Source organism: Abramis brama, assembly GCF_963993115.1.
Source record: "Abramis brama genome assembly, chromosome: 6".
Lineage (NCBI taxonomy): Eukaryota > Metazoa > Chordata > Actinopteri > Cypriniformes > Leuciscidae > Abramis > Abramis brama.
In genome coordinates, this window is record NC_139968.1 from 15,854,727 (window position 1) to 15,880,757 (window position 26,031).

General features: G+C 40.0%; 5 protein-coding genes across 9 annotated transcripts; 3 read left to right on the top strand and 2 right to left on the bottom strand.

The window, feature by feature from the left end:
* The first annotated feature begins 641 nt into the window (after window positions 1-641).
* Window positions 642-4,497, top strand: hmox2a (heme oxygenase 2a). Of its 2 annotated transcripts, none has more exons than XM_084116867.1 (6): window positions 642-722; window positions 1,009-1,093; window positions 2,123-2,240; window positions 2,337-2,828; window positions 2,936-3,059; window positions 3,143-4,497. In XM_084116867.1, exons 2-6 carry the CDS (start codon window positions 1,035-1,037, stop codon window positions 3,268-3,270), a joined length of 921 nt encoding a protein of 306 aa, XP_083972993.1. In that variant the 5' UTR covers window positions 642-722; window positions 1,009-1,034; the 3' UTR covers window positions 3,271-4,497. The 2 variants fall into 2 exon arrangements, with proteins under 2 accessions (XP_083972993.1, XP_083972992.1); XM_084116866.1 differs by having other exon boundaries at window positions 1,012-1,093.
* On the bottom strand, window positions 3,964-6,010 carry tmem186 (transmembrane protein 186). Of its 4 annotated transcripts, none has more exons than XM_084116872.1 (3): window positions 5,956-6,010; window positions 5,515-5,584; window positions 4,541-5,243 (listed from the first exon to the last, which is right to left on the bottom strand). In XM_084116872.1, the coding sequence occupies exons 2-3, from the start codon at window positions 5,515-5,517 to the stop codon at window positions 4,584-4,586; spliced, it is 663 nt and encodes a 220-aa protein (XP_083972998.1). In that variant the 5' UTR covers window positions 5,518-5,584; window positions 5,956-6,010; the 3' UTR covers window positions 4,541-4,583. The 4 variants fall into 4 exon arrangements, with proteins under 4 accessions (XP_083972997.1, XP_083972998.1, XP_083972996.1 ...); XM_084116870.1 differs by having other exon boundaries at window positions 5,515-5,558; window positions 5,956-6,009; XM_084116871.1 differs by lacking the exon at window positions 5,515-5,584 and having other exon boundaries at window positions 3,964-5,243; window positions 5,956-6,009.
* Window positions 6,011-6,215: 205 nt separating this feature from the next.
* On the top strand, window positions 6,216-11,362 carry gde1 (glycerophosphodiester phosphodiesterase 1). Its single transcript, XM_084116865.1, has 7 exons — window positions 6,216-6,938; window positions 7,554-7,729; window positions 7,833-7,938; window positions 8,097-8,189; window positions 8,854-9,065; window positions 10,318-10,610; window positions 10,840-11,362. The coding sequence occupies exons 1-6, from the start codon at window positions 6,672-6,674 to the stop codon at window positions 10,463-10,465; spliced, it is 1,002 nt and encodes a 333-aa protein (XP_083972991.1). The 5' UTR covers window positions 6,216-6,671; the 3' UTR covers window positions 10,466-10,610; window positions 10,840-11,362.
* A 583-nt stretch (window positions 11,363-11,945) lies between these two features.
* mcrip2 (MAPK regulated corepressor interacting protein 2) lies at window positions 11,946-15,633 on the top strand. The gene is made up of 5 exons (XM_084116873.1): window positions 11,946-12,430; window positions 12,584-12,653; window positions 13,574-13,722; window positions 14,829-14,930; window positions 15,262-15,633. The coding sequence occupies exons 1-5, from the start codon at window positions 12,376-12,378 to the stop codon at window positions 15,330-15,332; spliced, it is 447 nt and encodes a 148-aa protein (XP_083972999.1). The 5' UTR covers window positions 11,946-12,375; the 3' UTR covers window positions 15,333-15,633.
* Window positions 15,634-16,062: 429 nt separating this feature from the next.
* Window positions 16,063-25,893, bottom strand: slx4 (SLX4 structure-specific endonuclease subunit homolog). The gene is made up of 14 exons (XM_084116864.1): window positions 25,647-25,893; window positions 25,075-25,508; window positions 24,257-24,419; window positions 23,916-24,143; window positions 22,676-22,908; window positions 22,304-22,596; window positions 21,431-21,668; window positions 21,274-21,356; window positions 21,022-21,168; window positions 20,770-20,939; window positions 18,250-20,660; window positions 17,968-18,067; window positions 17,216-17,491; window positions 16,063-16,687 (listed from the first exon to the last, which is right to left on the bottom strand). The coding sequence occupies exons 2-14, from the start codon at window positions 25,481-25,483 to the stop codon at window positions 16,306-16,308; spliced, it is 5,133 nt and encodes a 1,710-aa protein (XP_083972990.1). The 5' UTR covers window positions 25,484-25,508; window positions 25,647-25,893; the 3' UTR covers window positions 16,063-16,305.
* Between the last annotated feature and the right edge of the window lie 138 nt (window positions 25,894-26,031).

Here is a 26,031-nt window from a genome sequence, read left to right on the forward strand (position 1 = left end):
AAATGATCGTAGGTCAAAATACATATTATATTATATTATATTATATTATATTATATATTATATTACATTATAGACATTGTCAGATTCCTGATATAGACAACAATATTATCATTTATTTAAATATCAAAATGATCATAGGTCATAATACATATTATATTATATTATATTATATTATATTATATTATATTATATTATAATATATATTAACATTGTCAGATTCCTGATAGACAACAATATGATCATTTATTTAATTTAGCATTTAGCAGACGTTTTTATCCAAAATGACATACGTTGCATTCAAGCTATACAATTTCTCCTCAGTTAATTTTTTCCTTTTTTTATTTTTTTGTCAGTTCAGGCTCATATTGTAGCCTAGGTCTACTGACACTGAATTGTTTTGATATAGACAAAAATCTTACAACTTACAGGTTAGTAATTGTCACTCACAACCTTTTGTCAAAAGTGTTCAATAAAAAAAGACTAAGTGAAACAAATAGATCAAATAAGAGACTTATATAAACAAAGAACTGTGTCATATTGCTCACTCGTTCACTGATGCACTCTTTGCGATGACACTTGTCCACTATAAAGGTAATAAGTGAACGAAAACGAGTGAGCGAATTCAGACGTCATTCTGCTTCCTGTTTGAGGCGGGATTAGTTTTGTAAACACGCATTCAATATGATGTGAACTGCAGCTGACTGCAAACACAGCATTATCAGGTAAAATAACAGCCGTCCTGTTCTACATAGCTGAAGAACGCGTAATCCGATTTCAACTGCATCCATAATAATGTAATAACAGTCATTTAGATGGATAAACCTACTTGCCGACTGTCTTACACAAGTCAATGTCACGCGCGTGACTAATAATGTCACAATGGATATGAGTTGCGCAATGAAGACTAACACTAGACAGTGATTATTGTGTGGTTTATCATTATTGACAGAAGAGTATCTAAACATGTTTGCTTTTAAACGCCACAGCTCATCTTCTTTGTTTATCAAGCAGACATAAATAACTGGCACAAGTTCATGATGGCTGCAGATTCAGCAGAGAACACCCTCACTGAAAGCAATGATGATATTCTCAGGTACTCTGTTCCCTTACAGTGCTATTAAGACATGTATCTTAAGAAACTATCTAGAAAGCACATCAAATTGACCTTGAATGTACTTGTTTTGAGGGTGCATTACATTTCTCATTGTTAAAAAAAGTTTTACACCTAAAGAAATAAATAGTTGGCCTTCTTTTGACAAAAATGCTGAACTCATGAAAGCTTTCATATTGGCTTTGTCCAAACTTGACAGGCTTGTATCAAACATGATTGTATTATTTTATGCATGTTTGTATATACTAAAGTATACTGTAGTATAGTAGATACTTATACAAGATTGAACTCATTTAAGTCAGTTTAATGTAAAAGTTGAAATGACTTAAACATCCAAGTTGTTTGTACTTTTTTTTTTTTTTTTTACAGTGTATACACGGCCTACTTAAAAAAAAAAAAAAAAACCTGTAATATTTGATATAGAACGCATTATGAAACCTATGGAAGCTTGTTTCCGCTAGAAATAAAGAAATAAATGCTAGAAATAAGTCTGTGTGTTATAAAGTAAAAAATGTGAGATATAAACTCGCAATTTAGAAAATACTCGATTTTTTTTCTCCCCTCAGAATTGGTCTTTATAGCTTGCAATTGCAACTTTGCTGTATATCTCACAATTCTGAAAAAAAAAAAAAAAAGTCAAAATTGCGTGTTTATATTTCGCAAATCTGACTTTATAACTCGCAATTGCGGAAAAAAAGTCAGAATTATGAGATAAAAAAATAAATCGCAATTACTTTTTCTTTTCTTTTTTTTTTATTCTGTGGTGGAAACAAGCTTCCATAGAAAGCCCCTTGATGTGGCAACAATGTTGGTATCACATGACCTACCAAAACTATACAATTCATCTCAGTAATTTACCCTCATTTTATCGGATGATTAATCGGAATAGGAAGTTATTCATAAGTAGTGCCATTCAAAACTCCAACTGGCTATTGCATGATTTTACATCCAGGCCAATAGGTGGCGGTATAGAGCATGACTGATTTTTATCTTTATAAATTGTTTTTTCAGTCCTGATGACCTGTCAGAAGTGTTGACGGCTGGAACCAAGGAATCTCACGACAAAGCCGAGAACTCGCCATTTGTCAAGGACTTTCTGAGGGGCCGAATCAAACGAGAACTTTTTAAGGTGAGTCTAATGACTCTTGTAGGGTTTGACAAAAACAGCTTATCATGTTCTTATCACCTTCACACTTGTGCTATTTTCTCATCTTATCAACCCCAGCTTGGCACAACCGGCCTGTACCATGTGTATTCTGCCATTGAGGAAGAGATCGAGAAGAATAAGGACCATCCCATGTTTGCCCCACTATATTTTCCCTCTGAGCTTCATCGGCGAGACGCCTTGGCCAAAGACCTGGAGTATTTCTACGGTGAAGACTGGGAGAGCAAGATCTCCTGCTCGGCGGCCACCAGGCCCTACGTAGACCGCATTCACGAGGTGGGTCGCAACGACCCGGTTCTTTTGGTTGCGCACGCTTGGACCCGCTACATGGGTGACCTATCAGGAGGACAGATTCTAAAGAAAGTGGCTCAGCGGGCCCTCAAACTGCCCCCTACTGGTGAGGGGTTGAACTTCTTCCATTTCGAGGGCATCCACAACCCCACGGCCTTCAAGAGACTGTACCGCAGTCGGATGAACGAGCTGGAAGTGGATGCTGAGACCAAAGAGAAGCTGCTAGACGAAGCCAACCTGGCTTTTAAATACAATTTGGACGTAAGAGGATTATCAAAGACCACGTCTTTTAGGTTATGTGATGTGCGAATACATGAATATAATAGTCATTTTTGTACCTCACTCCATGTTCTTTGCTTTTCCGTCAGGTATTCTCAGAGTTGCAGGAGATTGGGAAAGACATTAAGGAGGAAGTGCAGGACGTTGGCTTCCCTGCACACGGGGATATGGGTGGAGACATCAGTAAATGTCCCTACTATGCAGCCAAAATGGGTGAGGAAGTTGTTAGTGAGAAAATTTCAAAACCTTTTAAAAATGATATTTTTACTGTAATGCTTTCCTTCGTGTCTGTCTAGCGGTGAGTGGAAACACGACCTACGCATGTCAGTTTGCTAGGATGCTGCTTCGACAATCCACAGTACAGGTGATTCTGGCCACATGGGTCGCTGCTGTTGCCGGATTGGCTGCCTGGTACCTCATGTGATCACCTTTACCCGAGTCAACCAATCAGAGATGAGAATAGGAAACGTCTGGGCTTAAAAAAGTGAAAATCTTTCACTCACAGGGTCGTGTTGTGAAAATGTTTCTGCTGATCATATAAGTGTTAACCCTCAATCTATACAACATATGTGTATTAAATACAATGCAAGTTTTTAGTCATACTGAGAGAGGGGAAATAATGTTATTTATCCTGTTTTCACTCCCAGTCAAGAGTGTAAGCACACTTTTAAGGGCATGCAAGGAGTGAAGACATTGGAGTTGCTTAAAATGAAACAATTTATGTCAGGACTTTATCTTTTCTGTTGCACATTGTAATACACATGTTCATTGAAAATATGTCCAGGTACATCACTGTGCAGTGAATGATTCATAAGAATGATGTCTGGTTGGAATGATTTCTAAGTCCATGTTTTCCCAAAGAGGAGATTAGGGAGTGTTTGTCTTTACTGTCTCTCAAACCCCACTAAACATTCATATATTTATCCTCTACAAATTAGAGTAGTTTAGTAGTATTAACCATGAACCATGTAAGTTAATGTCAAGTACAAAAAAATCTACATGAACATTCTATGACACTTCACAATGTCCTCCTCAGAAAAACCCAAACATGAATGTTATAGTTTCCTACAATGCTAATCGCAGCAACTACATAAACTCAGAAACAAGACATCGAGATACAAATAGAAAGTGCAATTAAATGCAATTTTATTCAACTGTCTTGTTGTTTCGTACTGTCTTTCGCTCTCTAACACTGTAAACATCTGTATGAGTTATATAAACTATGAATCATAGGAACAGACATCATATATTTATTATAATCCCCACCAGTTTCCAAATATTGAGCATAACATATGGAAGTCAATGACTACCGTCAACTGGGTGGTTAACAACATGCATGTGTGAGAATGATTGTTCATGCTCCTCACAACCATTCTTTCACAGTTAGAGCCTGAAGAATCTTGACATTGTCATCCTGGAATATGGCCATGATGTTTCTCCTACATGGTTGTTTAAGAAATGAAAAGCTACACACTCCATCAATTAGGGTTAGAAGAACTGTTGCCAAACATATAACATGCTAGAAACATCATAATCACTGAAATAATGATCCAGTCATAAACTACACAGGCTGTGTATGTCCTCACTGCGGCACTCTATTATAATTTTTCATCAATTATGTGAAATAAAATCAATATATACGTCAACACTACATCTTTATTTGTCACTTTTCAATGGGAAAACAATATCCAGTGGTGTAGCCTATGACATGACATACAATAAAATAGAAAAGTAAATTCATGACAAACTCCCGAAAACCTTCTCAAATGCATTTCTGTCCACCACTCGCCCCAGTCTGGTGGAAAAGTACATTGTGTCAGAACTGCTGTAGCGCTTTAAACAAAGGATCGGCTCTCCTTTGGTGTCCCCTGAGTCTCCCAGCGTCATGACATCAGACACGGGCACATATACGTCCCGCCTGTGGCCCCAGAAGGTCAGGTGTGACACCTTTAGGACGGTCTGCGTTGAATCCAGATACATCATGCCCACCACTCTTCTGACATAGTGGCTTATAGAGTAGAGCATGAAGCCAGCAAACACTGCTATGCCTGTGGTGTAACTCACCAGCATCCCTGAGGCCTGTCCCTGCAGGTGCAGGTAATACACAGCGGGCAGTAAGACCACAGTGATGCCCGTCTGCATCAGTTTGAGTCTCGAAAGAGCTCGCAGGCCTTTGATAGCCGGGAAAGCATACATTAGACTGAATTCTCTCGAGGCAAGGTCAGAGCAGAATGACACAGGTTGAATCTGCAGGGTGCGTGAGAACGTAACGGGCATCCGTCGACCGGTGTGTGTCGGGTCACTGCTGTAGAGCACCTTAGCTTGTGAAATGAGTCCTGCATGATGACACCGGCACCCATATAGAGGAAGGCGGGAAATTAAGCGTGATGACATCATCTGAGGAGACAGTAACCATGGCAACAATTGTTATAATTAATACAACGGCTGAAATTAACTTTTTAACTTTGGTAATATAGCTCGCTTGCTTAAAAATACTTTCAACACGTTTATTCTGTTGATGAGATTAAAGACACTGTCAAGGACAATCCTAATGCGATTAGGCTGCTAATATATGATAATGACAAAGGAAATACACCAAAAAAAGGCCACAATAATTCAAAAAAAATGTATTAATAGTAACAATTCGTGCTGTTTTGAAAGCACTTACCATCTCTACTCAAGTTTAGTGCATCGCGAGGTGCTTCTGTGAAGCTGGACATAGTAGAAAGTCAGTGAAACTTCAAAATAAAAGTATTTTAGTTTTATTGCTTTACAATATTTTTATATTAACTTATCAAATGTAAAACTGTTTTCAATTGTAAAATACAAAATAAAGCAAATAATAAACTGTTGTCTTATTGTTTTGACACGTTTACATTTTTGCGATTTTTCCCCCCTCGTATCAATCAAAATCCTTTACGTTACAGGGACGTTTATGTTTTAGTCAAGTCAAGTATGTCAAGGGCAATCCATGTGTGAAGGTTTGGAGGACATTTTCTACCGTATTATAGGCAGTAATAATAATGACAAAGAAATACACCAAACAGATGGTCAAAATAATATAACAAAATGTATTATGTTAACAATCTGTGCAGTTTTTAAAACTCACCATCTCCACATCAGTTCAGTTCAGTTCATCTCGCAGTGCAGCTGTGAACATTCACTTCAAAATAAAAGTCTTTAAGTTTTAATCGCAATAAAATAATTGTATGTAAATATATATATATATATATATATATATACATACATATACACACACACAAATGTTAAACAATAATAATAGTAATAATAATAATAATAACAAATAATAATAATTGTCACTTTGTTTTTGCAAAATTTATTCTTATCAACCTAAAATAATTTACGCACAGGGACTTTTATGTCTTTGTTCAAGTTATCCTGTTCTATTGTAGGACGTTTCCACCACGGCATCGCATAGATTGATAGTGTTTTAAAGATCTTGCGCTCTTTGTTCGTGTAGGTTAAACAGGTTATCGACACGCAGTTTAAAGGCATGTATTCAGGATGCCTTTAATATCAGATGACGCTCTTTACCGTGGTGAGGTCAGGAGTCAGTGGGGTTCCGAACGTTATTCGTGATGATGTCATCAATACATCATGACAGTTCGTTAGCTGGTTTCTGACAGACGGTTGTGTGGCGATGAATGACTCAAACTGAACACTCCTGTGTCAACATTTTGATGACACTCGCAATGTGGATTTCATCTGAAAGCAACGATCGAGCAGTATCGTAAATAAGTAATATTTATTGATTTAGTTGCAGAAACAGCGCTTAGTTTGGGTTTGTAGGTTCGTTTCCTCATCATGCTTCAGTTAGGAGACGGGCTCACACTCTTCTCTGCGGTCTTCGTCGTGGTTCTGCTGGGAACCAGAAGCGCCGTCTGGCCCACGGTGCTCACGGCCTCTCTCTACCTGTTTCTGGTAATGTTTCGGTTCCCGCAGGTGCCCTCCAGCCGGGCCAGACAGGTGCTGCGGCCCGGGACTAGAGCGTCGGCGAGCGGCGTGTCAGCAGTGGCGCACCGCGGCGGAGGACACGACGCTCCCGAGAACACCATCGCTGCTATACAGACGGTGGGAACAACATACTGATTCATTTCGGTTTAATGCGAATAGATTTATGTTTTCTCGCGTGGCAGTATTAATTTAAAGCCACTGTATGCTTATTTTTAAAGGCCATACATAAAGTGATATTTTACAGGTAACGTTAGGTAAGAAAACATCACTGACAAGGTGAACGAATTGTTGTTTTGATTCGGATCTTGTATTGAATCGATTCAAATAAATGATTTTTAACGAATCAATCAAAGCGGTTCATTGACAGAATATAGAAAATCGTCTTTTTCGAGAAGAAAAAGTCATTGATTATGTGTTGTAAAAACATTTGAAAAAACGATTTTGGTCAAGCTCGGGTTAATAAAAGTGTTAACCAACTGTTAGTATTTGTTGTATATTCATTTACTGCGTTTTGACTTAAATGTCTGCTTTCATGTGATTTATTTTTATTTTTTTTACATAGTAACGTTACATACTATGCACGTAATAAGCATCACATGCTCCTCAACCTCAAAATCGCATTTCTTGTATTACTCATTGTGAAAGCATTGCCTTAACTGTGGTTTTCCTCAATCTACAGATCTAAGCAGTGGTTTCTTCCTCTTTCAATGACTCTTGATTTCTAACTGAAAGGCAAGTGAGAATGGAGCCATGGGTGTAGAGCTGGACCTGGAGTTCACGGCAGACGGGGTTCCCATACTGATGCACGACGACACTGTGGACCGGACCACCAACGGGACGGGACCACTGAACAAGCTGCTCTTCTCTGAGCTGCGCAATCTAGATGCGGCCGCCAAACACAGATTCAGGTCAGATGGGAAGAACGACAGACTAGTTTTCAAACGTAGAGTATGAATGAGCAAGAGCAAGTTGAAGACGGCAGGTGGTATGTTTGTGTTGATTGCGTGGCAGTGAGCGTTTCCGAGGTGAGAAGGTCCCAACGCTGCAGGAGGCTGTAGAGGAATGCATCAAGCGCAAGTTGACCATTTACTTCGATGTCAAAGGTCATCCAGATGAGGTACTGTCGCAACTTGCATTGCTCTGCGTGAGTCCATTATTGGTTGGACCGTTTCTGTGCACCAGTCTTGATCTCTTGAGCTCTTACTTCGCAATCGCCTATTGATTTAATGATTGCAGAATGGTAGTGCTTTCATGTGTGTTATCTGTTGTCCATAGGCAGCTGCAGCACTGAAAGAATTATTTCGGAAGTATCCAGTGCTCTACAACACTAGTATCGTCTGCTCATTTGAGCCCAAAGTCATCTATAGGGTAATATAATTCAGTTTATTTGCATCTTTGAGTTTATCTTGGGACATGTTTTAGGTACTTCACCAAGGATTTATTTGATTAAAAATACAAAAAATAAATAAGACATTAATATTGTGAAATACTATTACAATTTTAAACCGCTGTTTTCTATGTGAATATATAGTGAAGTGTAATTTATTCCTGCGATCAAAGCTGAATTTTCATTATTACTCAGTGTCACATGATCCTTCAGAAATCATTCTAATATGCCGATTTGATGCTCAAAAAAACACATTCATCAAAGAATCCTGAAAAAAATGTTACACAACTATTTTCAACATTGATAATAGTAATGAATGAATCAAAATCCTCATATTAGAATGATTTCTGAAGGATCATGAGACACTGAAGACTGGAGTAATGATGCTGAAAATTCAGCTTTGATCACAGGAATAAATTACATTTTAAAATATATTAAAATAGAAAAGAGTTAACTTAAATTGTCATAATATATTTATAATCTTTTTTTGTATTTTTAATCAAAGAAATGCAGCCTTGGTGAGCAGAAGAGACTTATTTTAAAAACATAAAAAAATCTCACCAATCCAAAACCTTTGAGCGGCATTGTAAATTGGACAGTAATACACTAATACTGAATTGTATCGGCTGCTCACCTCCTTTCCAGATGCGGCAGGCGGATCCCAATGTGGTGACCGCGCTGACCCATCGGCCGTGGAGTCTGAGTCATTTGGGCGACGGGACGCCGCGGTTCTCGTCCGCGTGGAAGCATCACTGGATGTGTGTGTTGGACGTGCTCCTCGACTGGGCCCATCATCACCTCCTGTGGAAACTGTGCGGAGTCTCTGCCTTCCTGATGCAGAAGAACTTCGTCTCGCCGTGAGTCATTATCTCACTTCCAAAACTGGTCATTTTCATTGCCATTTTTACATAATTATTGTGAAGCCATGTTATTATGTGCATTACATTACCGTAAGATCTTTAACACACCTACCACAGGTCCTAAAATAAACTGCGCATATCAGTCACAGTAAAGCAACCCTGTATGTAACCACTGAAATGACCACTGTGGTTGTGTTTCAATACAGACTAAAGCACTGACCATTATTCTTGACCACTGCTAAACAACCTTTAAAACTTTATTATTTTAGTCGTCTCTTGAATGCCACTGCTGGGACCTTCAGTGGTTATTGGTGCTGTCGGGGATCATATTATTGCTTATACCTATGGTTAGGGAGACATATTGACTGCTTGGCTATTCATTTATATTATACATTTTTCAACATTTCAGCTTTCGTGTTTTGGGGACTGCAACTCCTATTCAAAATAATCAAATATAGAATTTTCACCCATGCAAAAATAAACACCCCTAGAAACACACTAAAGGCCCGTTCACATCAAGGATGATAACGATAAAGATATAGTTCTAAAAATCATTCTCAATATTAAAGAATAGCAGGGGTCACACCACAGCTATAAGGATAACGGCACAGAGAAACGATATTGTTGGAATCACTTTATCCAGCTGATGAACAATAAAAACATATATAGCCAATCAGAATCCATCCTGCTGTAACGAGCTCGGGCATTTAAAGTGACAGACAAGCACATGCTTAGAATAAACAACTATATTATGCGCTGGTGTGGATGCTAACATAGTTGTTTTTATAGTTCTCGTTCTTGGTGTGAACGGGTCTTAAGGCTATGAGAGTGCAGCAGGGATGACATCCTTTTTGTAGGCCGTTTGTAGAAGAAACCAGGGAAATCACCCAGGGCTCTCAAAAAGTTGAAAAATTTGAGTTAGAATAGTTTGTTGGAGTGCAATTCTAAACACAATGAGGCTGTGAAAGCGACTAGTGAGTAGATGAGTTTACCTGTTCGACGTAAAAGCTTTAAAAAAAAAAAGTGAGTGGTGTAGTACTGATGTATTTATGCTGTAGAATAAATGAGAAAACATCTTCACCACAGCCCTTCTTTCAGGCATTTAACCCCAAAAAACAGTCAAGAACATGGGAGTAAATCTATAAATGAATCTGTGTAGGAACATTCAAAGTGTATTTAAACATCAGCGCCATCTACAGCGTGGGAGTGTGTGTTGCGCTTCGAGATGCTCACTGTGTTGTTTCATCAGGGACTATGTGCAATACTGGGCAGCCCGAGATGTGGAGGTGGTGAGCTGGACGGTGAACACGGCCGTGGAGCAGCAGTACTACCAGCAACTACTGAAGATCAACTACATCACCGACAGCCTCGTAGAAGACTGTGATCCGCACTACTGAAACGCCACTTGTACAATCATTAGGCCTTTTATAATTCGAGCAACTAACCTCTGTGGTTCTTTACTCAAAATACTACGATATGTCTGTATTGAATTGCTTTGATTTAGGCAGCATGCTATAGAGACTTAAATTTACAGGGTAACTAGTAAAAACACCAGGGTGGTGGTGGCGCAATGGATAAGACACATGCCTTTGGTGTGAGAGACCCGGGTTCGAATCCACTGTGAGACACCAATGTGTCCCTGAGCAAGACACTTAACCCCTAGTTGCTCCAGAGGCGTGCGACCTCTGACATATATAGCAATTGTAAGTCGCTTTGGATAAAAGCGTCAGCTAAATGAATAAATGTAAATGTAAATGTAAATGTAACTAAGTGCTTTCATTGTGTGGAATTTTTTAAATGGGAGATGCAAGTATTAATGTTCGATTGTACTGTACACACCCACTCAGGTGAGCCAAAGTTATGACTATATAGATATTATTACATCATTAATTTGATACAGTTCCCCCTTTAATGCCATTATTTATTGAAGAAGGCTTTTATTTGTGTGGAAACAGCATTGGAAATAAATTGCGGAGTTTAATGTATGGCTTCGTTCTCAATCATGACATTAGTTGTGTATGCCTTGCCATTTAGGTTTGTTTGGAAGTTTGGTATTAATAGCTAATGAACAGGTTACTTTTGAAACAACATGTCTATAGATATATCTTCCTATGGGGGTCAATAAATTTATTATAAGCAATAACAATGGTCTTAATCTGAGGTAGGTTCTCTGGCAGCTACCAAATGTCAACCTAATGTTGGACACATAAATACTAATTCAGGATTACTTGAAAGTGGCACGTTTCTCTGTTTTCTCTGGTGATTATAATACAATAAAATGAATACATTCTTGATTGAGAGTCATTTTGTCACAGACGTTGCTTTTCAAGGACTGTTGTACAACAGTTGTGTAACAATTGCATCAGATGGGTTTCCTCTCTTTTATTCAATCATGTTTAATGAGTAAAAGGTGTAACTTAAGTACCTGCACGGTTAGTGAGATCAACGTTATGGTTTAATTAACCCAAACACAGCAAGGTTCAGGACTGTTGATGTGTATGAAGTAAAGCCCGTCCGGCTCTCACATGGTGCGTGAAGCGCCTCATAGCTGCGCACATTTGCGCAAACCGCTGTCTTTACTATTACGCGTACATTAATCAATGTTTGAAGGCATGAAGAAACTAATGTTTAGATTTTACACGAGAAGAGTCAGTAGCTTGCATGTTTCCCACGCGGTGTGCGAAGCCCCTCGTTGCAGCGCACATATGCGCAGCCTTAAGTTATCATTATCATTATCAAGCAGTCTTTTATGAGCGTTTATTAGTTGAACGTTTGTCGGCATGATGAAACCCGTGTTTATACTGTACATAGTCTATTAGTACATTGTTTGATGTCCACAAGGTGAGTAGGTGAAAGGTGACCCCGGTTGTACGTCGCGGGGGGCGTGACGTGACGTCACGGGGGAAGGTTGCAATCTGAATGTCCCAATTTTATAGCATAGTCCAGACTGAACCAGAACTCAGAAAGTTTCTCCGCAGCGACACATCGCACACAGGACACTCTGCGAATTAACCCGACGCGTAATTAGGGTGATAAACGCGCTTAACCTTCATTGACCTTACGCCTGCTGCTGTGAGTAAATACACGGCGCTTAAGTCCCGTTGGCTGCAAGCGACTGGACGACAGATTTGCGAACCGGATCGACGCTGCTTATTTCCAAGGTGGCTGCGTCAAGAGAGCTCCGTCCTGAAGGGGGATCGCGTGACGTTTCCTGGCGTGCATATATTCGTGACATTCGCACTGACCGATCCGTAGACCTCGCGTGGATCCATCGTGCCGCAGGGGTCCTTCAGAAACCGTCTCGCACATGATGTACACAATAACCAGAGGTCCCAGCAAACTTGTTACACAACGGAGAACAGGTACAGATTTGAACGGCATGCACAGTCTATAATATAAGCGCAATCGCCGTCAGTGGTCGGTAATTTAACGCAAATATAGTGAGAATGAACCACCCTTTAATCTGGTTACTGACATTACTTTAGAGACGTATTAACAGATATTATTTCTTGCAGGCCCTACGCAACAGATTGAGAGCAAAGCGAGCGACCTGAAACAGAAGCAAAGCCCCTTGCTTGCATCGGAGTGAGTAATTAAATTTATATGCACTAACGTTACCTGAGCTCGCGATGCTCTCTTCACGTGAGTTTAGTCGCTGTGGTGAAACTTAAAAATGATTTAACTTCACCTTTAAAAATGTCCTCAGCGTCCCAGTCTCGTTTATAAGCTTAACGCACTTTAAAGTATTTGTACTGAACAAGCTGGCCTCAATTATTAATCATGACGTCCTTTTTACGCCTTTGCCAAAGTCCCTTGTTTTTTCTTGCGCCGTGTGACCTTGCAAGTGTAGCGCGTGCGCGCGTGGAATGACGGCGTGTGTTCGAAGATTCTGTCGCGATTCTATTCGTTATCATTTCTGTTGACGGTTTAATAACTAACCTTTTGCAGTTATTATAATGCGAGCACATGCTTGTCACACCCCCCCCCCTTATATTCCCACAAGGACGTTGTGCTGCTTTCGGAGGCTAAAGAGAGTCACGGCGTATTTTACGACACACGTTCGCGTTTGTGTCTGTCATTTGTGTGTTTCATATTTCAATAACGATCAATTTATGTCTGGGGTTATGCTTATATAATCAGCAACTGGGTTTAATAACGTGTAGCTAGCTGTCACTATAGAAACGACATTGTGTAAGGAAGGAAGTATTTGGCCTTAAAGGAACAGTTCACCCCCAAATTCTTCTTCGTTTTCTCACCCTCAAGTCGTTACAAACATGTATGAATATGTTGAAGAATGTACACGCTCTTTTCCACATAATGGAAATCATTGGGTTGGCTTTCTCAATGAATAACCTGTTCTTTTATTTAAATGAAAAGCATGAGAAATTAATCGAATGTTAAACGGATCAATTAAAAATAATGTATTATGAATGGGGTCCAAATGTAAAAATTCAAGGTTATTGAAAACCCATATTAATCAATGTGATTTCCCTTTGTTTGTGTAGTTCACCAGCTATACCAGCAATACAACAGAAAATTGTATTTCAACGGCTGAACGGAAAGCGGTACCACAGATCCACCTCTCCAAACGCTGCCAACACTACTGAAGGATTCACCCCAGCACACGAGGACAATGTTCGATTTGTTTATGAGGGTGAGTTAATTTTCCAGAACACCAGTATTTTGGTTACCTTGATGTTTAAGACCTTGAGGAGGGCCAAGGTTGGGTAGTATTTGCCAAGACCTTAATACACTGAGGAGACACCAAATGGATTCAAAGCTCTACAATAACTGGAAGTTGTTACAAATTTGCGGCTGCAAATGGTGCATATTAGGTGTTGAGCCATTAAAGCAACTCTAAATCACTATAATTGTACTTTGCGAGGTAAGTTCAGCAGAGTTTGTGTGAAGAAGGGCAGTTGTTATCTTCAGGAGGAGGGTTTTTGTCTGCAGGCCAGACTCCACCTCCACAGGCTGATGCAACAGACCCTCAAGGGCAGGTTTATGCTCTTTTGTATAGTGACAGGCTAGTCAACTGAGGCTTTATACTTTCTAAAACTGCTTTACAGTCAATAGAAAAGACAACCGGTTTAGGGAGTGTAAAGGAATGTTCAGAATTGGTCAAAGTAACCACCTATTTTTCTACCAAGATCTCAACGAGAAGAGCATGTTTTCCTAGCTGTAAATTGTCCTTTTGGTGGAACACATGGCACTGTTTACAGAACTACTGTGAAACATGTTTTCCTAAAATGCTATTTACAGCGTCCCTGTACCTTTGTTTACTGAATAAAGGATTTTAAAAGCCATTCAGACTGATTGATAAATGAATCATTCAGTTTATTTTGTGAATTGTTAATTTATTAAAAACAATCAAATTGACTAAATTAGACATCAGTATGGCTTGCTGGCAAGTTTTACACTACAAAAGATCAATATATAGACGATTAAATATTTTAGCATTCTATGACTGGAGTGTGTGTGTGTATATATATATATATATATATATATATATATATATATATATATATATATATATATATATATATATATATAATGAGATATAAACTTTTACAAACTTGCTGGCAAACCATATGTCAATTATTTTCAATAAATTATTTAAATCTATTTCAAATTGGATTTTAAAATCCTTTTAGATGTATATCAAATTTTAAAAAGTAAAAAAATACAACTCCCTCCCTCATATACATGATATAATTTACGGTATACATGCTATAATTTTCAATATTTGTTTGATTGCAGCTTGGCAGGAGGTGGAGCAGAAGCTTGGAGAGGGATCCCAGCCGGAGAACGGGAAAGGGCCAGTGCAGTACGCGGAGAGAAGCCCCAATCCCAGCATGAAGAGTCAGTCAATGACTTCTGTCCTACATACTCTCTTTAAATAGTCTCTTCTTTGCTGACTTGTTCTCTCTGCTCAGCCCCTCGTGGAGGCCTTCGCTGTCATTATGATATACATATTCACATTATTCAAGTAAAAATAAAAATTCTGCCATTTACTCACCCTCATGTCATTCCAAACTTGCGTGACTTCCTGTCAGGAACGAAAAAGGATACATTTTGAAGAATTTTCATGTTGCTTCCACACTATGAAAGGGAAAAAAAAAAGTGTATATTTTGTTTGGTGTTTTATTCATATATATGGTGAAATCTCAAAGAACTTGCTCTCTTTTGTCAGATTTTGTGCCTATTGATCTTGAGGAGTGGTGGGCCCAGCGCTTCCTGGCCAACATTGTCAACCTGTCATGACAGGTGCATGATGGGGCATGAGGAGATGGTCCTGACTGAGGCAGAGCAGCCTGACTCTCCCGAGGAGCTCAGGTGATGATGTGAGAGATTCACACGCTGTATGAATTCAGCCCTCCCTGTGGAACTGTTTGCCCAGCCGGACCCAGATTCTCTCTCGTGCACACGGAAGACGATCAGACATTTTTCTTCTGCTTGTCTTTCTTTGTTAGAATGTGAGATGTCTGTTTTTCTCCGCAGATCTTTGCAAAAAAAGTGATGTTATAAAACAAAACAAAAAAAGTAAAGTGAAACTTTTTCAAGACGTCTTGGCTCTGTGATTATTATTTTTTTCCACTGTTGGTTACAATATGAAATCATGGGGTGAATTTTGCAAAGATACTTGGATCTTATTTTAAAATCATTTTTATTCTTTTAATTTGTATTGTTTTCATTTTTTTATGATTTAGTAGAAGTGGGAATTTTATTTATGATACAATAATGAAAATTATCATTTCTGGACACATTACATTACATATGTAGAAAAAATTCTTTACATAATGCCAATTGAGTGAGTGCAATTAAATGTGCTTGTTTGTCAGGAAAATGTGTTAAAATATGACCGGCATATGAAATCTTGACCATTTGTTTGAGGCACATTTTGGTTAAAGGAATCTGTAAAACTGCTGGGTGAAATTGAATTAGAACAGTTGAAATTAAATTAATCAATTATTGTATAAAAACACGAGACACATTAAGAAATGTATTTTAATTACATTATCCAGACATTAAATTAAATTCATTTAAAAATAATATTTTCAATTCAAAAATTGTACAAAAAAACCCATCAATATGAAGCTGATAAAAAAAGGCATTATTTAAATCCTTTCACTCTTAAGACCATGAGTATGTGTTTTTTTTGTGTGAAAAGATGAACATTGTATTTTAACAATTTCTTCTGAAAATGTAGTTTTACCACATTATTTTATTTCAGCCCTCATGCAACTCCATTGGGTTTAGCTGTTTTTTTCCTCCCTCTTCCAGCTGCATTTCCATTAGTTTTCGTTTTCCCACCTCGCTTCCTGCGGGAAGAGGCATTCTGGCCTTGTTTGGCCGTACTGAAAGTGATGCACTGGGAGTCCAGGAAGTCTAGTAGCTTAGCAGCACCTAACCTGATGCCTGCCGCTTTCAAGCTGGACCGCAGCTCCGCCAGGGAGAGAGGCTGGTACTGCAGCACTCGTCCGTACAGTTCGGGGTCGGATAGGATGAACTGACGAACTGCGACGAGTTTGTCCTTCTCACGCACAACAGCCTGAGACGCTGTGATGCCCTCGCTGTCCGAGTCATCGTCTCCGGACACACACAGCTCTGGGTTCGACCTGGATAGAAGAAAAGGGTTGAACAATATTTCTTTAGGCACTTTTAAACTACATGGTACGGCTCGGCTTTTCCACTGCAGTTTAGTACCGCTTCAAAGTGGGTGGGATTATAGACTGATCATTACAGTTGTGCCGCCTCTACTACCGTGACATCATCGTAACACAAATACGCAAAACAAACAAACGCTGATTCTGATTCTCGGCATGTAGATGTTATTCACTGCAAGACGAAGAAGTTTGTTCAAGTTTGGTGTCTCGTGTAGCAAATCCAATGACGCTGGTAGTAACGATGACCAATCAGTGATCTGCAGTGTTTACACGTCACATTTTAGTATCGGTACACCTCGCTTGGAATCTCAACCGAGGTGGTACTATTTAAGTTAGCCATACCGAGCCATACCATGCAGTGGAAAAGCAGCATATTTAGTATTAATTGTGTGTATAGCAGGGATGGATTATCACACAAGCTACTGAGCATGTGCCCATCGCACTAGACCAGAGGGGGGTATAGCCATATAGGAGCTGTACCTTTCGGACTCCGCAGTGGAGGACGTGTTAGAGTTTTGAGAGGCTGATAAAAACTCATCTTCTTCACTTGTCGGTAGTTTCATAGGGGAGACAGCAGGGGGCGCTGTAGGTTGCTTAAAGGAGAGCGGCGCAGACTGGGAGTTGGAGGCATTCGGGGGGCGTTGGGGTCCAGAGGTCTCCTCCTCAGACTCGGAGCTCTGCAGCTGGTGGGTGTACTGATGGATCTCTTTCAGCTTCAGAACCATCTGTTTCTTGGGCAGCGGACGCACACCAAACCTAGAGAAAAAAACATTATGCATCTGTGTTTTTGAGCATTTTGCTTTGGCTATGTGAGGGCAAAGTTGCACAACATCTGCGTTTGATTTGCATTTGAAAGTTGAATATTTGAATACTTTAAAAAACTATTAGGATGTACATTATGTTGATTCGGTTTCATAACGTGGCTACCACTGTCAATCAAGAAATGTCACGCAAGAATGTGTGTTTGTTTATACATTACAAAACAATAAACACACCCTATTCAAAATTAAGACAAAGTACTTGGATAAAAAAAAATAAAAAATCAAGATTGACTAAAAATTATCCTGGGACCAGCTAGTTAAAAGTCAATTCTAAAAGTTCATAACGTTAGTTATGAAAATAAAAAGTTGCAGTATAATGTATTCCACTTGGTTTGATATTTTGCTAACTATTCCAATGACATGAATACATTTTTAAGTGTGACAGTGTCTAAATATTATTTTTATGCTCACCTATTGAGTTTGTTTTTGAGCTCAGGTGTGTCCATATCGGAGTAGCCTGGCATGGGAGTGATGGGTATCAGCGGTCCTTTATTCCTCTTTCTGCAAGCAACTGTGCAGAAAGTTAAAATTGATTTTAAGAAGGTTTTCTATAACAAACTAAAACAAATGACTTGCAGGAAAAAATCTAACAGGGCTTTCTGATGCACAGAACTGTGCAGCCATATCAGAAAAAAATAAGAGCTCCAGGGAAACATAATTGACATGATAAAAAAAGAGGACAACATGTATTACCTGGAGTCTTAAGTTCAGCAACTCTCTTGGCAGAGGGAGCTGCCAGTCTCTGAGAAAGAGGAAGGGGAGCGTTCTCTTCCTCCTCCCAATCATCCCACATGTCAGGGTCAGGAAGGCTGTGATTGAACGGACCTGGACTTGGATCAGGAGTTTTGTTATAAGCTCCAGATGCAAGAGGAGACGTGGCGTGTAGACCTGTCGATTGTCCCTTACCCTCGAGACCTGGTGGACTAACTGTACCCTCACTGCTATCAAGTCTTAGACTAAAGTGGGGCTTCTGGCTCGCAACCCCTCCATCCAAGCCCCAGGAGTCGTCAAACGCTATAGGAGGCTCATCCATGTCACAGAATGAGTTTCCTGCAATATCCACCACGTCTTCAACACTTTGATTGGGATGCTCTTCTCCCACTCTACTTCCAAACTCATCCTTGTCACAGAATGAGTTTCCCGCAATATCCACCACTTCTTCAACACTTTGATTGGGAAGATCTTCTCCCACTTCCATTTGCTCCATCTCATCGTTCTCTCTCTCTCTCGATCTTTCAGGATGACTGTAACTCAGAGAGTTTGGGGATGGACTGGAGCATTCCTGCTGAAGAGAGCTTCTCTGCTTCTTCTCAGGTGTTTTACTAGGGGAAGGAAAACTCAGTTGTAGAGACACTAGGCCAACTTTCCCCTCACAGTCACCAACCGTAGGGGAGCCGAACGGGATCTGACGTTGTAAAGAAGAGTCTGAATGGAGAGGAGTGCTACTTGAGGGCTGTGGGACACCCTGGGTTTGTCGTCCCATGATGATGCCGGTGTGGGAGCCATCAGAAGCCCTTGTAGAACAGACCTGAGACAGTCTTAGAAGTTGAAGTGGTCTCTGGTAACCTGGTGAGCGATCCGTATCAGTGCTAGGACGTTCTTTAGAGAGAGTCTGATCTGGTTTGAACAGTTTGGACAAGGGAACCGGCTCCTCTTTAAGGCAGTTGCTGCTTAAAGAAGCAAAGCTGGTAAGTTTCAAACTGTCCGATACAGAGGAAGAGGAAGAAGCGGACGATGCAGAGCAAGATTTGGGGAAGAGTTGGGTTCGGCGCATGCTAACGCAGGTCTGGGTAGAGCTACAGCGTGTGGATGCTACCGGAGTGGCTGGAATCAGCCAGGAAACCTCAGCAGAGCCATCAAACACACTTTCATTTGCATCCCCAGGACTATAGTGCTCTGTTCGGTCAGACTTGGCTTCTGTATCAGTCGTCACCTGCTTGGAAGCATTTACCTGTTTCCCAGCATGGCCTTGGGATCCAGATTCTTTGAAACTGTTTTCTGCCAGTTTAACTTTGCATAAATAGCTTGTGGACGGTTCTGAGGGAGATTTGAACGGAGACAGAGGGGACAAAGCACATTTAGTAGGAGCTGCATCGTCACCATCCACATCCTCACTGGAATCATCTGAGAGTACAATGAGCTCAACCTCTTTGCTGTGTGATTTTGGAGGGGAAGGAGGGTTTTCTTTTCCCTGGCAGCTTGAGTTGTCTTCACTTAGGGGAGACTTGCCTTTATCTACTGTATCTTCGCCCTTATGTGGAACAGGAGACACCCCAGGCATGGGAAAGGAAGTTTCACCTGACACACCTGAGCTTAGCGGAGGGCTTATGGACAGGTCAATCACCTCACTGACACATAAAGGGCGAAATGGGGCAGGTGTGTTTCTGTGTAGTGTGCGTGACTGTTTTTGCTGAGAGCATGATGCTGGCGTCTGTGACGGTTCCATGTATTCGCCAATAGACTGGGAGAATAAACGGTCGTAACTCTTGTCTAGACTGGCATCTGGGTCCCTGTTTTCAGCTGTGCCGTCATCAAATTCTGGAATCAAACTAACTCTCTCAGTCTCTGGGCTGGGCTTTTGAAGGGTTTCTGTTGGACTTGTTACCATGGCAGCCTCTGTCCCATCCACGCCCTGTTTGTTACTATGGCAACTGCCTGCAGACTTCTCTAAGAGGGATTCTGTCTCATTTTTCTCTATCCCTTCATCTTTCTTTTCATTTTCGAGGGATGAATTTGTATGTCCCTCCTCTTCCTCGGTCTCTGTCGCAGTCTCCATCTTCCTTTGCGTCGCTGCAAACTCATAGATCTCGTCAAGCTCTTCCTCATCTACCTGGTCCTCTTTCTCTCCATCTCCTCTCTCTCTCTCCTCTTCCATGTCTCCTTCCTCTCCACCAGTCTCTTTAAAATCATCCTCTTCTTCGCTGTCCTCATGCTGCCACATTGATTGGAGGAGCTCCAAGAAGTTGCTTTCTGCCAAGTTCTGGTCTTCTTGGTCCCTGAGATGAGACTCGGGCGCTGGAAACATTTTAGATTCTCCTCTTGGGTTTTCCTCCACGCTTCCAGAATATTCCTCACACTGCTGTTGCAGCTCAGCCAAACCAAACCTGAAACACAACACAGATTTATTATCCACAATATATGTAATATATAATTATTTATATACAGAAATAATTGTAATATTTGAAACCACACCCTATGGGTTGTAATACTGACCTATCAGCAAGCTCCTGTACGTGTGGTAGCAGTCTATGTGTCAGAGGACAGTGGGCTGTGTAAAGATACTGCAGGAGGGCCAGTACTGCCTCCCCAAGCACATCGCCCAACAACACCCTCTGAGCAACAGGCATACCCTCCTCCTGAACACCAAACCCTGAGTCATGAACCTACAAACACATGGTACCAGCTTGGTTATTCATCTGCACTTAATGGTTAACGTTTGTGGCGTCAGTGTAGAGATGCACTAACCATGTTGGCCAGCAGGGGGCATCGCGCGTACAGCATAAACGAGTGCGTGAAGAAGACGTCCCCACTGTCCACCTGTAACTGCACATCACTGAGTTGAGGGTTGTTGACCATACTGCTCAGATCTGATGATAGCTTTGAAACGTACACCTGAAAAACACAACAACGGACATAGTAAAGTACTCCAGAACATTTAATATTGAGCCAATCATGAGAGTACAGTAACAGGAAGATAAAATTGAAGGAAATTCTTACTGAGGCTGTTTTGGGTGTCTTATTGTCATTTGTCTCTGGAACAAACCCACTTGAGGGAAGTTCATTCGTGGCATCGTCTTTATCTAAAGAACAGGGGACAGTGTGAGCCGAGTGTAATAAAAAAATTAGTCTTTTTGTTACTCAATACCAGTATTACCTGACTTGTCCCCTGTGGCTGTGTACTGGGTGAGGGTCATGCCTTCCTCTGCAAGCTCCATCAGGTCCTGCAGAGCCTGGGTGCCTGGTGTACCCGAAGAGGCAGTGAGAGGACAGGTAGACCTGTGCTGTGCTGGGCTCTGATCCGAAGGCTTTTCCTGGAACAAATCGGCCTCTGTGGTGACAACAGCTGGAGGTTTCTTGACTGGAGTTACTTCAAGAGACTTGACTTTTTCCCTCTGAAGTAGTAATATAAAGAAACTTTAAGAAACAGCATCCACAACTTCTTTAACAAACAAAATATTCAGTGAGAAATAATGTAGAACATGATTTTATCCATTGAGTTTGAAAATGATGGCAAGGAATGTAACAATCACGACTGTCCCTATTCTAAATTCCTAACTAATGATATGTACTACATTTCATAATGTAGAAATGTTGGTTCATGTTTTTAATAAATTATTAAATAAATATTTTTTACAGTTAACATGTTTAAGAAATGCATGTAAAATATTTATAGAATTTTTTCATGAACCTTTTTTTTTGTTTGACACTGTGCAGAATTAGACAAAGGGAATTTAAAGAAAATTTTCCAGTAAAAATATTAATGAATACTCTAGCTGCCACAGAGTTATACTGTTTTAAAGTATAACTAAAGCTATTATTCTAAATTATAATTACATATATTTGTTGTACTAAAAAATAATTTTTTTATAACATTTTCACAGTTTATATATTCATGTTTATAAAAATGCAATTTTTATAGTTACTTAATTTTGATAAAAATACACCTTATTTATGAACAAACATTTTTCTTTGGAATAATGCACACTAAAAAATTGACAAGGGGAATCTCTTCATGTAAATGTCTCACCTCTGGTGCAACCCATGGCTGTATGAAGTTGCTTAGTTCAGATGTGTAAAACTCTGACACCGAGTCTGGTCCTCCTCCGTGAAGAGCACTTTTGTCCCAGAGGGGGGCGTGAGGCTGGAGAGGGAGTGCGGAGGGGGATAGGGTGGGTGTTGGCGGAGAGGGGGGTCTGGAGCGGAGCAGGAGAGATGAAACCCGCTCCTGTCGACGATTCAGTGCTGTCTGAGGGTCCTGAATGAGGAGTAGTGGTGGGTGGACAGGAGATGCTCCCTTCCTTCTCCTTCCACGGCCCTTTCCTGAAAGAGAACATGAATGATATGCTATGTGTAATAATCTACAATTTTACAGCTTTAACTGAACAAAAAGTGAGTTTACCTGCACCAGGTCTCCACTGTAAGACAGGAGCTGCCGTTGCTGGAGGGCTGGAGAGCTGAGCCAGTATCTCTCTTTCCTCCACCATCTCTCGCTCCTTTTCCATTTCCTGCTCAAGTAGAGAACGGGACAGAGCCAGCGCCATGATGGTGTCCTCGTCCAACTTCTGGGCTTTCCTCCTGGTTCTCTTTTTCACAGGCACACCATCCCTCCTTGTTGTGCTACCTACTTGTTGTCTGAAGAACATAGAACATGAAATACAATATGTATTTACAAGATCTCCTGGGGACAATTTTTATTATTGTGGTGTGAAGCAGGGTGGGGCCAAGAGCCGTGGGAGCGGAGCGAATACTGATGAGAGACACCTGCACGACACAACGCTCTCGAGTCTAATGGAGGAGCTCTGGAAGGATAAAAGGAGGAGCAGCAACAACGAAGGGCGAGAGAGGACCAGGCCTGGGACATTTTAAGTTGTTGTTTTATTATGTTAAGAACGCTCACTGCTGTTATTTCGTTTAGATTATTTTGTCATTAAACTTTATGTTGACTGTTTGCCAGGTCCCACATCCTTCTTCCCTGAGCCTGAACTTTGCTACAATTGTATTTATTTTGAAAAATTGGTAACCCTTTACTCCATTTGTTAACATTAACATGAACTAACAATGAAAAATACTTCTAAGCATTTATTAATCTTAGTTAAAGTTATAAAGTAAAAATAATAATGAACAGTTGTTTTTTTTATAAACTAACATTAACAAAGATTAATAAATACTGTAACAAATGTAGCTATTGCTTATTTTTAGATAATGCATTAACTGACATTAATGGGACCTTATTGTAAAGAGTTACAGAAAAAAATATTTTATGTCTATAAATATAATATATTTTTTATTTATTGTATTGAAAAAGATCATTTCTTTTCATTAATTAACATCATTAATTAACTGTTTTGGCCATCATTTTATTTTTTAAATCTAATGGGATTTTTAAATATTATTTATCTTTATCTTTATTCTTTCAAATTACTGTGATGAGTTTTTTTTTGTATTGCAGTAATAAAATGTGAGGGTAAAATTGTGCAAAAATGTCATGAAAATGTCACAATGGAAAATAATTAAAGTTAAAAAAAAAGTATATATATATATATATATATATATATATATATATATATATATATATATATATATATACATACATAAGAACATATTATTGTCAAACATATAAAGTCAAAAATCTGACTTACGACTGGTCGGAGGAGTTGTGGCTCACTGTCTCAGCAGCTTGTCTCCTCAGAGCCTGGAGAAGATCATTGGGCTTCACACCCATATCAGTCGAGCAACGCTTTAGGTGGACAGACCGGCTTTTCTCTGATTTAAAACTCTTTCCGCAAATGGGACACTCTGGGACCCGCGGTCTAGGGTGGGAATGATGGGATGTCGAGGAAGCGCTGCTTTCAGTGGCATCCAGACATCTGCAGAGCAGGAGAAAGAGGCAGAAGACAAAGGTGAAACTCACACTGCATTGTTTGTGAAACAGATATGAATGATGCCACATAATCTAGAGTGTGTTGAGGTTATAATGCACCTGTTGATGTGCTGAGTGCGTAGCGGGGGACTCATGCTCGACAGATCTTTCTGACAGAGCTGGCAGAAGAACAATCCTGACTCTTCCACGTTCCCAGCAGCCCGAGCCTCGCGATCCATCTCCTGCTGAAGCTGAAGAGCCAGGGCTTCATCTCCGCTCACATCTTCCGTAGGAAAACATGCACATACACTTTTAGCAAAAAATCACTTTCACCGATCACGTTACAAAATGTCAAGCCATAAAAACAAATTCTGTTTTACAATTTAAACTTTTTTCTTTTTTGAATTGTGTCAATTTTGGTTGAAAGCCAAAGCATTAGTCATGTTTTGCACCATATGCCACAATTTTTACAGTAGAAGTATAAATTTATAGCTGTTATGGACAAAGCCTGATGAATCTTGACATTGTCATCCTGGAATATGGCCATGATGTTTCTTCCTACTTGGTTGTTTAAGAAATGAAAAGCTACACACTCCATCAATTAGGGTTAGAAGAACTGTTGCCAAACATATAACATACTAGAAACATAATAATCACTGCAATAATGATACAATCATAGACACTTAAGCATTTGCCTTTTGGGAGGGGGCCGGGAAGTGTAATGTATAAGTATAATGTATATAAAAGCAAAACAAAAACACTTATTACTGAGCTGAGGCCTGTAAAACATACATAAATCTAGTTATTAACTAACCTCTAACATCATACCTAATGATCTGCACAACTTAATATGATGTATCAAAATAATTTAATGTGTTTATGAAAATTGAGAGGCTTGGGTGGGTGATCCCTGGGTCTGTAAAGATTCGACACCATACCTGTGTGCTGGATCCCGGCAGTGGTGGGACAGTTTCCCTCAGACTCTGTGGCTGTGGGTTGGTTGGTCTCAGCATGTAGGAGTCTCTCTGGACTGGCTCTCTTAAACTGTTGCATTCTGCGGATCACGGCATCTTTGACCTTCCCTGTGCCAGGTACATCAGGGACAGGCTGGGAAGCATCGCCAGATACTACAGCCTGTTGAGTCTGGTTGATGTTACTCTTTATTTTAGTCTTAGCAGCATCTTTAGTCTTCTTCCTCCTCTTAGGGGGGTTTCTTCTAGAAGAGGGGGAGGATGGCTCCTCATCCTTGGCTGCTGATCTTTTCTCATCTCCAGATCCTCCTTTCCTCCTCACTCTTTTAAGGAGACGAGAGCACAGGTCGGTGAAGTCCTGATCCGAGTCGTCCATGATGAGAGCCAATCACACACATGATCTGTCACATCAATATGCATTATTAAACATCATTTGAATCTTTATATTGTGGATGAAATGCATGAAGCTACATCAAGATTGTCCGTTTGGTTTCAAAAAGTACAAGGAAGATATATGTAAGCAAATGCATCATATTTACCTTTGTTTACATTTTACTTTCCCACTATTCGAACCTTACACAGGCTAGTTAATATCGGTTAACGTACTTTTACCACGATTCATTTCATAACAACTTAAATACAGATCGTTGGCAAGATGCACTTCATTTTATGTCTTTAATACAGATGATTTTATGTCGTAAAACGACGATTTTCTTGTAAAATGTGCTGCTGAGGTCTATGTTGTTCAAAATACTGTCCAGCAAACCGCCGCCGTCTACTTCCGGTGACGCGCAATGCGCGGTGACGTAGTGACTGCGTCGATTGCGAAACAATCATCATGTGATATAACCATAAAACTTACGAAAGAGTGAAATTGTTAAAACGATGGTAAATCCCACTAAATATGGCAAATAACTAATTTAA

Excerpts from the sequence above, each read along its gene's own strand:
- hmox2a (XM_084116867.1), top strand. The coding sequence starts at position 1,035 with ATGATGGCTGCAGATTCAGCAGAGAACACCCTCACTGAAAGCAATGAT. Across the intron at positions 1,094-2,122 it reads AGCAATGATGATATTCTCAG|TCCTGATGACCTGTCAGAAG; the intron begins GTACTCTGTTCC and ends TTGTTTTTTCAG. Across the intron at positions 2,241-2,336 it reads TCAAACGAGAACTTTTTAAG|CTTGGCACAACCGGCCTGTA; the intron begins GTGAGTCTAATG and ends TATCAACCCCAG.
- mcrip2 (XM_084116873.1), top strand. The coding sequence starts at position 12,376 with ATGATGTACACAATAACCAGAGGTCCCAGCAAACTTGTTACACAACGG. Across the intron at positions 13,723-14,828 it reads TGTTCGATTTGTTTATGAGG|CTTGGCAGGAGGTGGAGCAG; the intron begins GTGAGTTAATTT and ends GTTTGATTGCAG. Across the intron at positions 14,931-15,261 it reads CCCCAATCCCAGCATGAAGA|ATTTTGTGCCTATTGATCTT; the intron begins GTCAGTCAATGA and ends CTCTTTTGTCAG.
- slx4 (XM_084116864.1), bottom strand. The coding sequence starts at position 25,483 with ATGGACGACTCGGATCAGGACTTCACCGACCTGTGCTCTCGTCTCCTT. Across the intron at positions 20,940-21,021 it reads GCCCCCTGCTGGCCAACATG|GTTCATGACTCAGGGTTTGG; the intron begins GTTAGTGCATCT and ends ATGTGTTTGTAG. Across the intron at positions 17,492-17,967 it reads CTCAAAAACAAACTCAATAG|GTTTGGTGTGCGTCCGCTGC; the intron begins GTGAGCATAAAA and ends TTTTTTCTCTAG.
- gde1 (XM_084116865.1), top strand. The coding sequence starts at position 6,672 with ATGCTTCAGTTAGGAGACGGGCTCACACTCTTCTCTGCGGTCTTCGTC. Across the intron at positions 7,939-8,096 it reads TCAAAGGTCATCCAGATGAG|GCAGCTGCAGCACTGAAAGA; the intron begins GTACTGTCGCAA and ends TGTTGTCCATAG. Across the intron at positions 8,190-8,853 it reads AGCCCAAAGTCATCTATAGG|ATGCGGCAGGCGGATCCCAA; the intron begins GTAATATAATTC and ends CCTCCTTTCCAG.